The sequence below is a fragment of the Rissa tridactyla genome, chromosome 3 (assembly GCF_028500815.1).
Source record: "Rissa tridactyla isolate bRisTri1 chromosome 3, bRisTri1.patW.cur.20221130, whole genome shotgun sequence".
NCBI classification, from domain to species: Eukaryota; Metazoa; Chordata; class Aves; order Charadriiformes; family Laridae; genus Rissa; species Rissa tridactyla.
The window spans coordinates 53,031,165-53,044,072 of NC_071468.1; the positions used below are offsets into that span (position 1 = coordinate 53,031,165).

Here is a 12,908-nt window from a genome sequence, read left to right on the forward strand (position 1 = left end):
ACTGTCTGCGATTTAAACAGACCCTGACCAGGGACCAAACAGAAGTACTATGCTACATTACAACTTCAACTGTATTGATTAGCAAGCTGCTCCCTGGGAGTTTCTCACTACTCACGAATTCCCATTGTGGAAAAAGATCCATGATCCCGTCAGGGAAGAGAGTATTCTCAAATCATATGTTCTGTGTTTTTGGACAAACTTGCACTCCATCTTCTTGGGAGGACATACAGCCTGAGTCTTCCATTCAAACGTCACAGCGCAGCCAAGTGTCTCACTCAGAAGGTGTGGTCTCCCAGCACCAACATTTTCATCACATGTGAAGATAATGGTAGATTCCCTTCTTGCAGTTGCTATAAGGGGAAGGTCGGGGAACAAAAGGGAAAAAAAATACTTTGCAAGAGGCATTCAAGCACATATGGATTTTAGTGTAGCAATTCTGTGGTAGCAACAAAAATTTTTAATCAGGTATTGTTTCAAATAGAGAGGCACAAATGCTTTTCCTAGCAATTTTATTCCCTAGGTTAGCTTTCATGCTTTTTTAGAAAGTAGCGTTCCTTCCAAAACGACTGATCTCCAGAGTCCTCTCTTATGACTTGAATACTCATGATCTAAAGGCATGAACTTTTTACTTCAAAACTATTCTGCTTAGTCACTTGAACAAAGTCAGGTTTGTCCCATAGATTCCTTGTCTTGCCCACTCCTATTCCTTCACTTCTACTGTACTGCACCAGAGATCTTTTGCCCGGCCTGATAATAGCTAACTCCCTGTGTTAGCTCAGGTCCTTGTACATGAAGTGTAGGAAGTTCTTACCGTTACCGCAAAATCCCCACTTTCCATCTCCCTGGAAGTTTTCAGTTGTAGCACACCACAGCCTATTCTTTCCTTCTGTAATACATTCCTCATAGGTCTTCCCTTTGTACTTGAAGGGGAACACACAAAGCTCTCCCTTTTCAGTCACTGAGAAGGAAAGGTATATCCTCTTAATAACATGCAGTGGAATAGCAGGCATATCCATATTCAGAACCGTATCCAAAGCCTGTACTTCAATACTAAAGAAAAGTTACAGGCAGACAACAGAAATACTGAAACATTGAGTCTAAACCCAATTAGAAAACTAGGATGTAGTGTACAGTTAGCTATGATCATCTGCACAGAAGAGTTGCACTCCCTTCTAGGGGATACATCTTGATGTTGCAGATTAGTATGGTGCATGTGATTTAATGGAACTACATGTTTCTATTAATGTATGCAAAAATCCATGTTGCTTCCCTCCTATCACAACAAAACCTTGTATTTTAAGGGTAAAAAGAGCTGACAAGTTGTTACACGAGGAATAGGTCTGCTTCAATCTCACCTGGAGGGCACCGATCACCTCCTGTATACTGCAAGATGACAGTTTCATCCTGATGGCTATAGTCCATTTTCATTTCCTTTATGTTTCCAAAAGATGACACACCACTTTCAGATGTCAAACACACTGCCCCATCTTTGCATTTTCCTTGGGGCACATCTCCTGCCTTACTGCATACACCAATATGGTAACTGTTGGATCCAGAAAGTACCTGTAGGGACATCCAGAAGCATCACAAACAAAGCTGCCTCAGAGCCTCCAGTTAATACTCACAAAGAACCACCCAAGCGCTTCAAAAACCAAGTGTCATGCAGTACTTGCATAATGCAGGAGGACAATAAGATAACTAAATTTTGCAAGTCTGGTCTTCTTTAATATGGCAAAACTGCAGATAAAGTAGGACCAAGGATATGGTCTGTTCAACAGAGTTGTCTTCATGTTTAAGATTCAGGCACAGGTGAAGATTTCTCCTTTCTTTCTCCATCAGTATATCCATTAATTTCCCTCTCCAAAACATTAAAAACCTGATGTTATTCCCCTCTAATATTATTACCTCTGACAGAGGCCAAACAAATATCAATGCTGACCACAGCTGCAGCACATGCTTCAATCTCCTCCCACACCCCAGGATGCTTAAAAGAAAACCCTGCTTCAGTCTTAAAATATTCATAGCAATGAGCAATTAAAAAATAAATTAAAAAAAAAAAATCAATGACACCACCAAAAAGGCATTACCTTAAATGGTCTTCCAGAAAGATTGGTTAGGTTAAAAGTATAATGTAGCTGTTCATCAGTCACAGAGCAGCCTAAAGTTTTCACTTTATCAGGACACACAACTGGAGTTTCCCACTCAAACACATAACTGCAGTCAAGTTTCCTTATCATCTTTGGCTTGCCCTGTTACCAAAGAACACAGCAAGATACATTAGGTTTAATTTTTTGAGAGTTTGTTGTTATTTCTGCTTTTTTCCTTCCCTCCAACAATTAGCCTCAGTTACTACTGAGGCTAGATTTTACTGACTGCAGGACAAACACCGTGCCTTCATATTACAACCAGTACCAAAAAAGTTATAAGTGAAGTACATTCTACCTAGCCCCAGGAAAACATTCAAAACAGTAACTGAAGTAAGTACACAAGCTTTCTTATTAATTAGAGATTTTGACGTTCAGCTTAGTTGCAAGCAGCAACAAAATTGTGAAAGAGCTGCGTTTCTCTATGGTAGTGAAAGTTAAGTTCACTGAGTCAAGGTTTAGAAAGAATGCTATTTCTTTTGTCATAATTTAAATAAAAATATAAGTATGGCCTGTGTATTATTCAGAGCTGCCTGGAGTTTCAGCTCATGCCCCATGTGGATGGACAATGGTTCCTCTGAGTATCTTCAACAAGCTCTAGTTTGTCAAACATCATACTTCAGTGCGTCTCTACAGTTCGCTACAGCATTCAAAAAAGTCAAGCGTTAGATTCACACCAGCATGCAACCTCAATTTAGTGTTCAGGTGTCAACACAAATAACAACCTAAGTATCTAAATGCAAATTTTTAAAGCTGTGAATGATTATTGAAAGGGTTACAACCTATGGGAAACATTTCAGAGTAATGGCTTTCCAAACAGTTACACCGGTTCTCATGTTAGCTTGTGGTACAAGTACAAGCTTTTGGACCTAGACAACTTGCAATACAGCATTAAGCTTAACGCCAGCAATAAGTTATCGCTACATTACTTCAGTGGAATCTGATCCTTGAAATCATCAGAACCTGCTACTCTCAGGTCTAAAGTTTGTGCAGTCTATGAAGTTTTGCCTGGTTAAGAATATAAATACTAAGTATTTGTAGCCTTGACTACTTAAATATTTAGTATATTCCTTGTTGAAACAAGTCCATCCTTACATGCTAGAAACAAATCCTTGATTTAGTTTTAAACAAAGCTAACACTGTTTACTACACTTCACATTGCACTCCAATATCAACATAAGTTTAATAGATGTCTTACCAGACTAGTTCCTTGGCTGCAGTGAAACACAATAAGAGAAGTATAGTTCAATTTGTTGTTTATCTGACAAGGAGTAGTGCTGTTGTAAGTGATGTAAACTTCATTTACTGCCTCGTTTAACTTGGGAGGTTCAGTAACACGACCAATATCCTACACAAGCAAAAACATGTATTAAGAGACACATGGGACACACCTAAATTTCAGATCACCCCAGAGATTCAGATCAATTCAGATTCATCTGCTTGGTTTACATGGGAGCACAACTACTGCAATTTTGAAAACTGCATTCTATACTCGAGAACAGTTTTTACATTTCAATCCTAACAAAACACAAGTTGAGCGGCTCAAAACACTCTTTGATGAAGCTTGACAAAAGCCAGGGAGGTTCTGCATCTTACAGGTAGATTGGTCTTTAAATCATTGGGCCATCACTTAAAAATAGTGTAGCACTACCAATAGAGTACAGTCGTAGATCAACGTGGAAGTTCATGGAAAACAAACTCAATTTTTTATGTGCATCTTCTACAGCTCCCAAACAAGACCTCAAAAGGTAAGAACCACCAATTCTCAAGGTAATAACAGTGAAGTTAACCAATATTCAGTCACAGGATTGCTATTCATGCAGCTGTCAAGTCCTGACATGAAAGTACTAAATGCATTTTGGAGCATGCTTGGACATATTCTGCTTCATATTGCAACAGGCTATCATGGGATCAAGCATGCCATTTATGTGCCACAGAACGGTGGACTAAGAGGCATTCCGCTCCCCAGTCTCTGTATTTGGCACATAGCACTACATGAAAAAAATCTCTGTAGTAATTTTTCATGTTTGTCACAGTATGGAATCTTCTGACACCCAAAAAAGGTGGGGTTCAGGACAGGAAACTACTTCTCCATAGGAAAAAGCGATGAAAGGGAATTTTGCAGGGTAGATTTTGATTTTGTATTCCATTTCTTTAACCCATTGTTCAAATCAGGTTTCTAGGCAGCGATACCATTTTAAACTAGGCAGGGAAACGCACATTTCAGTGATTCCAGGCATAGTACTTACTATTGGTGATTCACTAACAGGAACCATGCAAACAGCTGCTCCAGGTGGGCAATTGACATCTTTAATAGGATTGAGGGGTTCACAAATGTTGATATAGAAGTCTGGAGAAACATCTGTTGTATCTTCATCCACAAATGCCTCATAATACCCAGTGCGATGGATCAGGGGAGACAGGTCAATAATGGAACTGCCATTCAATACTGAGCACGTCACCTATAAGAAAGAGCATTTTATTGCTCTTATCCCTTTATTACTTGCTTTGATTTACTGACAAACACACTGTCCTTCATCAGGTCAGAAATGCGGCTGCACTTAAGAGTTTCAGATTTGATTTAAGTAAGGCAGCGTTTGTCATTGTTTTTGTCTACAGATAATAAGCACCTACAAGCTGCATACGAAAACCATCTTAACCATCAATTCCCAAGAAGATGCCCTATGGCTTCCATTTGATCTGTACAGAAAAGCAGCTAAGTAGGTTCCACAGAGGAGTTATTCTGAAGCGTTGAAGTTTTAACTTGGCTCACCATGCAAACCAGAAATTTGCCAAGTATTGTTCACCTCTGCTGAAAAAGTTAGTAAGAAAAGTATTTGAGAATTTCTACACAAACTTGGGTTCTGTACTATAGAAAGACACCTTTCCCCCAAGATATTTAACACATACACTGCTATTATGCCTAGCCCCCTTCCCTGAAATTTAGACCTACAAGTGTTTTCTGTAGAAGTAATTCTTACCTCTTCCTCGCAAGCCAAGGAAGTATGCCAAGAGAAGTAACTAGTGCATGTCTGCTCGTCAAAAGACAGAAAAACAGGCCGGCTGTCATCTCCAACATCAGACTTGCATACAAAGCTAAAATAGCTTTTATGCTTCAGTTCAGGGTCTGCAGGGCAAGGATCTCCATCTTCATAGACAAGCTTTAACACTTGATCTTCATAAGTTAAAGTTTTACTCAGTTTTCCAGCGTTAATTGGTTTTGGACCACCAGTGATGCAGACAGCTGAAGTAAAAAAAGAAAAATTAACAAAACCATACAAGTCTGATGTAACTGCCCTTCAAAATTGCACAGCAGGAAACTTAAGATTTTAGTCTCACTTTAATCTTCCTACAAAAGATAGGCTTTTTCACACCATCCAGAGTTGCCATTAAACTGAGCTGAACTGCACCAACACAAAGACAGAACATACTGCATTTATATGCAATTACGCAATCAGAGAGCACTGTGTTTGGTTACCACTTTCCTGAAAACTGAGAGATTAAAACGAATTGTCAGACAGATTGTATGTAATTTTATTAAGATGCCTCTTAAAAACAAAATCAATCCAGTATATTCTTCTAACTACACAAAAACAATTTTTAATTCACCAGCAATACTCCAATTTTAGCATTTACAATGCTTAAATACTGTCTCATATTCAGTTTGACAGAAGAGCTAGCAATTCAACCTGCTACTAAGCATCTTAAAATACAAGTGAACTGATGTTTCAGAAGCATCCAAAACAGAACAGAAAGCTAGAACAGGGACTGGCAAGGGTCTGAAGTCCAGACACAGGGCTCAGTGCAGATGCATTACAGCAACACATCACTACAGAGCAATTGTTGTGCTCAGATCATTCTAGCTAGAACCTTGTGACTTCCTTTTGATAACAGACAAGAGGTGCAGTAGAAGCATCTGCACTCCTGCCCTCACATCCAAAAGAACACCCACCCATTTGGACCTAAAGGGATTGGACTGCAAGTGAGCCCATGTAAGTTTAGGAATGGGGTTTGATAGGAATACATCGCTTCATTTCCTAAACCAGTTTTACGATCTTTTCCTAGCCAATTCAGCCACACAGCTGTTCTGCTCATTCCTCCCACATTTGCAGTAAGCCCCGCCCCTCAGATTTTACTGTAAACTTGAGCGTAAGTATATCCTTTGGGTACTCTATGGTCAACGATTACAGTATCAGAGAGGATAAGATGCTTACCAGCTCCACTAGCACATGAACTTTTAGCTTCAGCACAAACATTCAACTCAATTTTTCTGTTGTGTGAATCACTGATGGTATAGCCAGACTCGCGCTTTAGCGACGTCAGATCAAAGAGGTGGCCTGTAGGCAGATGGGGGAATAATTTAATCTTTTCAGATTTAAAATCAAGACTTTTTGTCTTTGTATTAAAAGCTTTCAGTAATTTAACATAGTAGGAAGGTCAACCAGCCTCTGCTTGCCTGCTAGCTTAGAGAGGCAAACGGTTACTAACTCATATTAATAGAGGTAAAACTAGTTTCAGAACTAGAGACTATTTATGTTCCAAGGGACATTGCAGTACCTTACAAGGTATTTCTTCCCACCGATAAGCTTATTAGTCACTATCCAGAGGATAAATCATGCTGCCCTTTTCTAATGGAGTCCCTCAAGAACACAAACGCAGTAGCACTGCTTCCAGCAGCCTCTTCCACATACAAAATCCTGAGGCCTCCTCCTTACCTGTTGCAGGATTGGTTACCCGGCAGTCATTTTGCACATTGCTTTTAAGAGGACACGCAGCAGCGGTGAACCATAAGAAGGTATATTCACAATCTTCAATGGCTGTTATAAGTTCTGGCTTCGATTCCTAAACATGAGACAGTGGGGAGAGTAACACCTCTACAGAGTGATACAGTAAGACTTCACCCCATGGCGTTATCGCTGAAGCCTGTAGCTCAGCTCAATTCAAATGCCAGTCCTAGGACTTAACAGACCAGCATGGTCCAATGAATTAACCCAAGGACAGAGTATTTAACTGTGACTATTTCAGATACACAACAGTGCAGAATCATTATCAGGAGCAATAAATTTGACAAGAGGAGAACTAAAGGCTGGGCAACAGAAAATCCAAATGGTGAGGGTAAGACATCTCACCAAATAGAAGATTACTTAATGGCAAGGCATACAGATGGGCAAGAGTTAAGAACTACACCCAAGCCAACAGCATTATTTACTACTTGAAACAGTTCCCAACCTGCAATACATTCATCTTCAAGACACAAACAAACAATTTGAAGCTATTACAGATGACAAAAATCAATGTTATCAGATTGTACAAAAAGTTCTCTTAAAAACTGCTCAGCATCTAAAGTTCAAGTACTTATAAACCCGTCTGTTTACAGGACTGGCTCCCATCAAACTACAGACAATTAGGGAATGGATAAGAACTACCCATCATTCTCCATACACGTACAGTGGTATGAACAACTCATGAAAACGTAAAACCCCGCCAGAAGTCGTCCACTTACAATTTTGCTTTCATCACACTTGAGGCGCAGTATCGTTGTTTTCTTGCGAATTTTATCTGGACACTGCTCCCCATTAATATATTTCAGAAGAGAAATACCATTTTCCCACCGGGGACCATCAGCCACTTCCCCAAGACTGGTACATTTTGCACCCTCCATGAGGGAGGCAGCAGCATCAGAAGGACAGGAACCTATAAAAATGAACAAAAACCGTGTTATTACTCCAAATGCTATCAAGGCTTACTTGCCTGGAATAAAGCTACACTACTCTACTTTCAGGTGTATTATGGCTGATCTATCTCCAAACCACTGTCCAAACTATACTCATTGGGGTGGGTTTTTTTCCTGCAAAATCACAAGTAGCAGCAACTGCCTCACTTCACTCAAGGTCATGAAGAAAGTAGTGGTAGCTACTACTGGGGAAGCAGACTCCTACACAGAGTGAAAGGCTAGTCTGCTACCTGGTCTTCCACTGCACAAAATGTGGATTCAGTCGGAACATACCACAGAGAAAATTCTGAAGTTAACACATTGTGCCAAAAGATTTATTTTTTTTTAATCTTGAAGAGCTATAGTAGACTTTGGACGAGGATGGAAAAGCTAGAGTGCTGAAGTCATCAAGAGAAGAGAAAAGCTACTAGTGAATCTCAGCTGCCAAGCAGGTGGAAATCAGGCCCACAATCTACCCTTCCCTCCGGTGCTGAAATTACACCACTGTCTCCACGTAATTTGCTTTGCGATGTTTTGACTCTGCAGTACTGTCCTACCACTTGCCTCCTCTAACTACAGCAAGAATCAATTTTTATTTTGCTCTTACGTGCAGCACCATATGGTACTAAGGGCTTGCAGACATTAATATAGTATTTCTGTGCAGAAGCAGATAGAGCAATTGCCTCCCAATTCTCTCTATGCCGTGTCAGAGATGAGAAGTCATAGAAGTTTCCTTCATTATCCCTGTAAGAAAGACAAAGGATTCAAATTAAGAGGCATTAAAAAAAAAAATCAAGTAATTGTAAATTCCAATTCTTAAGTTACTACAACAACTTTGAACCTAATAACTCTATAAGCAGATTATCATGCTGGTAAGGAACTCTGCACGAGACTCATTGCTCCCTACAAACCTCAAATTAAGTACAGTGATATATCACTGCACCAGCCATCCCCACAGTAACTGTCTAGGTGCACACAGCCCTCAGCCAATGCAAGAATAATTCTGACTTTCCATTGAAGCATGTAGGCTTTCAGCGCATGGCAAGCACAAATGCACAGTCAGTTTCAGTGGATTGGTTTACCTTAGGGTAGAAACCTATCATGATGACAGATGTTAAGACTCTGGGCCAATTATTAGCCACATTTGACCCCACTTATCAAGTCTTAATGAGCTAATATTTGGTTGTGACAGAAATACATGACATTTTTCCTGGAGCTTTGTTTTGTGGAAGTTCCAAACAGACAGCAGTTGTATTCTTGTTTAAAGTAGCTATAGTTAAATAATAACTAGACACTTGTAACAACCTAACACACTCAGAGTTCAATCAGTAACTGCATATCCAACAATTCACCTCAATACTAAGCTCATTCCCCAGAAGAAGCTCAAAGAAAGTATTTTTCTTTGGGGAAGTTAGTTTTAAGAAGCACAATTTGCAAGAGTTACTTAAAATACATTGCATTGGCATTGAATGGCACAGTAGCTGATTACTGAAAAAGCCAAAACACAACAGCTAAAATGGCAGTATTGCGCCGAGTTGCAATAAGGCTGTATTTGTTTCTGTCATCATACAGCTCCATTTTAAGTTTGCGGAAACAACTTACCTGTAGGAGCACTCAGTGGATTTAACAGGTGGGCAAGCATACTGAGTATGCCATTCAAACATGTAGGTGCAATCTGGAGTTTCCTTCAAAAATACAGGCTGAAAGAACAAAATACAAAAAGAAAATTACTTTCTCATTTAGAAACATTGAAACTATCAAAATGTTTCAGTTTTGCTTCAAGAAGATCCAGAAACTTGGATTTACATATTATCTTAGAGCCACACTATGCCTCTGACGAGCTGAAAGCGTGGCTTCTCCCAAACCTGAGTTTATCCACATGAACACTTTTGATAAAAGGGCAGCCATTAGGAGCTTCTGCCTCCTCCACAAAATAAGGGGAAGAGCAAAAGTAACTCTAGGCACCATTGTTTAAGAACAGGAAGGAAAGCAAAGTACAGAGAGAGATACTAAAAGTAAGTAACCAGCTTATTTTGGTCTGGCCATGTAATACCCGCTTTCCTGCAGATTCACCCTCCTACCTTTTATTTCTTACAAAGAAATGGCTGTTATTTCTGGAAGAAAAGCTTCAAGAGCTTTGCTAATGGCAGGCATCCCTTAAAGGAACAACAAGCCCTGACTTCCCTTGGGCATGAAAAAGGTACCTCCTATAAACAGGAAATCCAAAATATTCCTCATTTTTTATTACCTCACAGGACCTTTCAATCTCCTGCCTAATCTGTAAGCAATTAGGCAGTCCCTGAAGGAAGTTAGTTCATGTTCTTCACCTTACCCTTCCACACATTAAGAAGAGGGCAACTCTGGAAGACAGTACATACAGGAAGTATATGTTTTGAAACTAACCTCAGACGTAGTCTTGTCACAATAGAATAATATGGCAGTTGATCGTTCGTATATTTTATGACATTTTTCTCCACTTGTGTAATTGATCATTATTAAACCATTTTTGAAAGTCAGTTTTTCTGTAAGCAAGCCTAGAAGCAAAGAGTTGAGAAAAGTAAACAGCTAATCCAGTAAATACATGACTGCAGTAATGCCTCTGGGAACAGGGTTGCATGGACAGCAATAACATGCATGATAAAGTACTGACAGGAGGACCTCAACCTTCCCCTAAAACTTGTGACCTAGTTATTGAATGAGTACTACTCCAGTACAGTAGGGCTGAGCTCATTCCTAAATTGTGTGTCAGGATAACGATGTACATGACATTTTATTTGCAAGTGAAGCAAGAGTGGTAGGGCGCTTTATCTCAGAAGACGTACAAGATCAGCAAGAATCCCTCTTGCCCTGGTTAATCTTTCCATTCTTTAAGTTCCTTCCAATCAAGTGTTATACCTGCTACTTTTCTGAAAGTATTGTCCATCTTCTTTACTTGACACGATGACACAGTGTGAGCCTCTGGTTTGCAAGGTTCTGTTATTTCTCCACAAACTCTGAAGTAGTAGTCATACTCATCTGTACTCACTTTTATGTCTTTATTGGAAAGTGGCTTCAGGTTATAAACATGACCATACCTTGGATCTTTCACCTGGCAATCCTCTCCTTTAAAGAAAAGTTAAGAATTTAAAATACAATTTTATATTTATGAGCCATGCCAAATACACTCAGGACAAGTAAGGTTTACTGGCACAAATACCGACACAAATATGAGTAGTGGCACTTCAGGGCAGTCACACTGAAGAACCACTTTAGTCCAGCTGAGCAGCTCTTTTTGGGAAGTCACTGATATCTAGAACTATGAGACTAAGCTACCAATGGAACATTTCTTTTGTAACCACCACTAAAGCAAGATGTAAAAGTCACACTGTAGGTCAAAAACTACCTCAACGTGGCCTCACAGTTTCTTCCTTCAGCCATGCTGAAGGTTAAGTACAGAACCAAAGACACTAAGTCCAGGACTTGTTTAATTATCTGGAAAGAACAGCGAGGTCACAAGGCCGAAGCAAAAGTTGTCCTAGATGTCAGTTTTGCATCTTCTTTTAACAGCTATAAGTTTGCAGAGTTAAGAAATAACTGATCATAGGAAACGTTAGCCACAGCTTACAGGTCTACCAAGACGTATACAGAAAAGGTCCTGGAAAATTCTAGTTTCATGAGTCTAATCAGCTGATATACATCACTAACTTAGCTGCTGATCAAGTTCTCTGTTTTAAAGTGACCCTTTACTCAATATTCTGAAGCTTTCACGAAAACATTAGATTGTATGACATGATTATTATATTCCCCTCAATCATCCACCAAGTTAGTACCAAGCTAAAGACAAGACCATCAGTTTCTTTCCCTTCAAAACCACAACTCTTGTGACCAGTGGCCTGCACAGTAATTGTGTGCTACGGAGTAGTAACTTGTAAACATTACTCCTGTGCCACATGAGACCACTGGCAGTTTCAATAACATCTAGGACTGTTGCAACAGAACCTTTACAGGAAATCGGAATGTTTTACGGCATTGTCTGTAAGTTACAAAACAAAGCCTGCAAGGGCAGAGTAGATACCTGCACATTCAACTTCCCATCCAAGATGCAATCAAGTACCAGAACTAGAACCTATGATTCCTTCCTGCACATCCCGGAGTCAACTGTAAACTCTGATACTCCCCTGCTGGTCTCTCCCCAACTGTCTAACAAGGACAAATTTACAGGATAGCTTCCAGTCTTCAGTAAGACGACAGGGAATGACTTGCCAGGCACAGGATCAACTGCGTTCTCATGAAACCCGATGCTTTAAGATTTACAAGACACTACTGTGATTTGTCAGAGACAGCACTATTACTTTATCTTTTTTCCCTAGATGGGGAAGTACATTTGCCTGTCATTCCAAATTATACTTTTAATGTTACCTTTTACAGAAAGATTCACGTGGCAAGAAACAAACATAGCTTCACTAAGTATTTACTTCTTGTACAGATTTGTTTGATATTTTAAAGCTCAAATAACTACACTTACCTTCTGCTTTGTGAACAGGACATGCTGCCAACGTTTTCCAAACAAACACGAACTCACAATCATCCTTTTGCTCAAACACCGGCGATCCCTACAGAAAAGAGCCATATGAAGGAGGCTTACTAAGAATTACATTGCAAGTCTCAAAACATACACGCAGAATCCTTTTTTATTGCAGTTGCACAGTATATCATAGAATCATAGGGCTGGAAGGGACCTCTGGAGATCATCTAGTCCAACCCCGCTGCCAGAGCAGGGTCACCCAGAGCAGGTTACACAGGAACACGTCCAGGCGGGGTTTGAATGTCTCCAGAGTTGGAGACTCCACCACCTCTCTGGGCAGCCTGTGCCAGTGCTCTGCCACCCTCACAGGAAAGAAGTTCCTCCTCATGTTCAGGTGGAACTTCCTATGCTCAAGTTTGTGCCCATTACTTCTTGTCCTGTCCCTGGGCACCACTGAAAAGAGCCTGGCCCCATCCTCCTGACACCCACCCTTTAAGTATTTATAAGTGTTGATAAGGTCCCCCCTCAGCCATCTTTTTTCCAAACT

General features: G+C 40.0%; 1 protein-coding gene across 2 annotated transcripts in view; it reads right to left on the bottom strand.

Moving 5' to 3' along the window:
• The window catches only part of IGF2R (insulin like growth factor 2 receptor), a 60,072-nt gene that overhangs the window by 9,442 nt on the left and 37,722 nt on the right, over positions 1–12,908 (bottom strand). For both annotated transcript variants that reach the window (XR_008465210.1, XM_054193911.1), the window contains exons 26-40: positions 12,362–12,449; positions 10,753–10,959; positions 10,261–10,391; positions 9,460–9,557; positions 8,465–8,601; positions 7,648–7,838; positions 6,860–6,986; positions 6,359–6,481; positions 5,126–5,388; positions 4,394–4,606; positions 3,343–3,492; positions 2,088–2,249; positions 1,356–1,563; positions 812–958; positions 116–350 (exon numbers count right to left, since the gene is read on the bottom strand). Coding sequence is in view for 1 of the 2 variants with exons in the window: in XM_054193911.1 (XP_054049886.1) it covers positions 116–350; positions 812–958; positions 1,356–1,563; positions 2,088–2,249; positions 3,343–3,492; positions 4,394–4,606; positions 5,126–5,388; positions 6,359–6,481; positions 6,860–6,986; positions 7,648–7,838; positions 8,465–8,601; positions 9,460–9,557; positions 10,261–10,391; positions 10,753–10,959; positions 12,362–12,449 (2,480 nt within the window). In the remaining variant the exon portion in view is untranslated. The remainder of the gene's footprint in view (positions 1–115; positions 351–811; positions 959–1,355; positions 1,564–2,087; positions 2,250–3,342; positions 3,493–4,393; positions 4,607–5,125; positions 5,389–6,358; positions 6,482–6,859; positions 6,987–7,647; positions 7,839–8,464; positions 8,602–9,459; positions 9,558–10,260; positions 10,392–10,752; positions 10,960–12,361; positions 12,450–12,908) is intronic.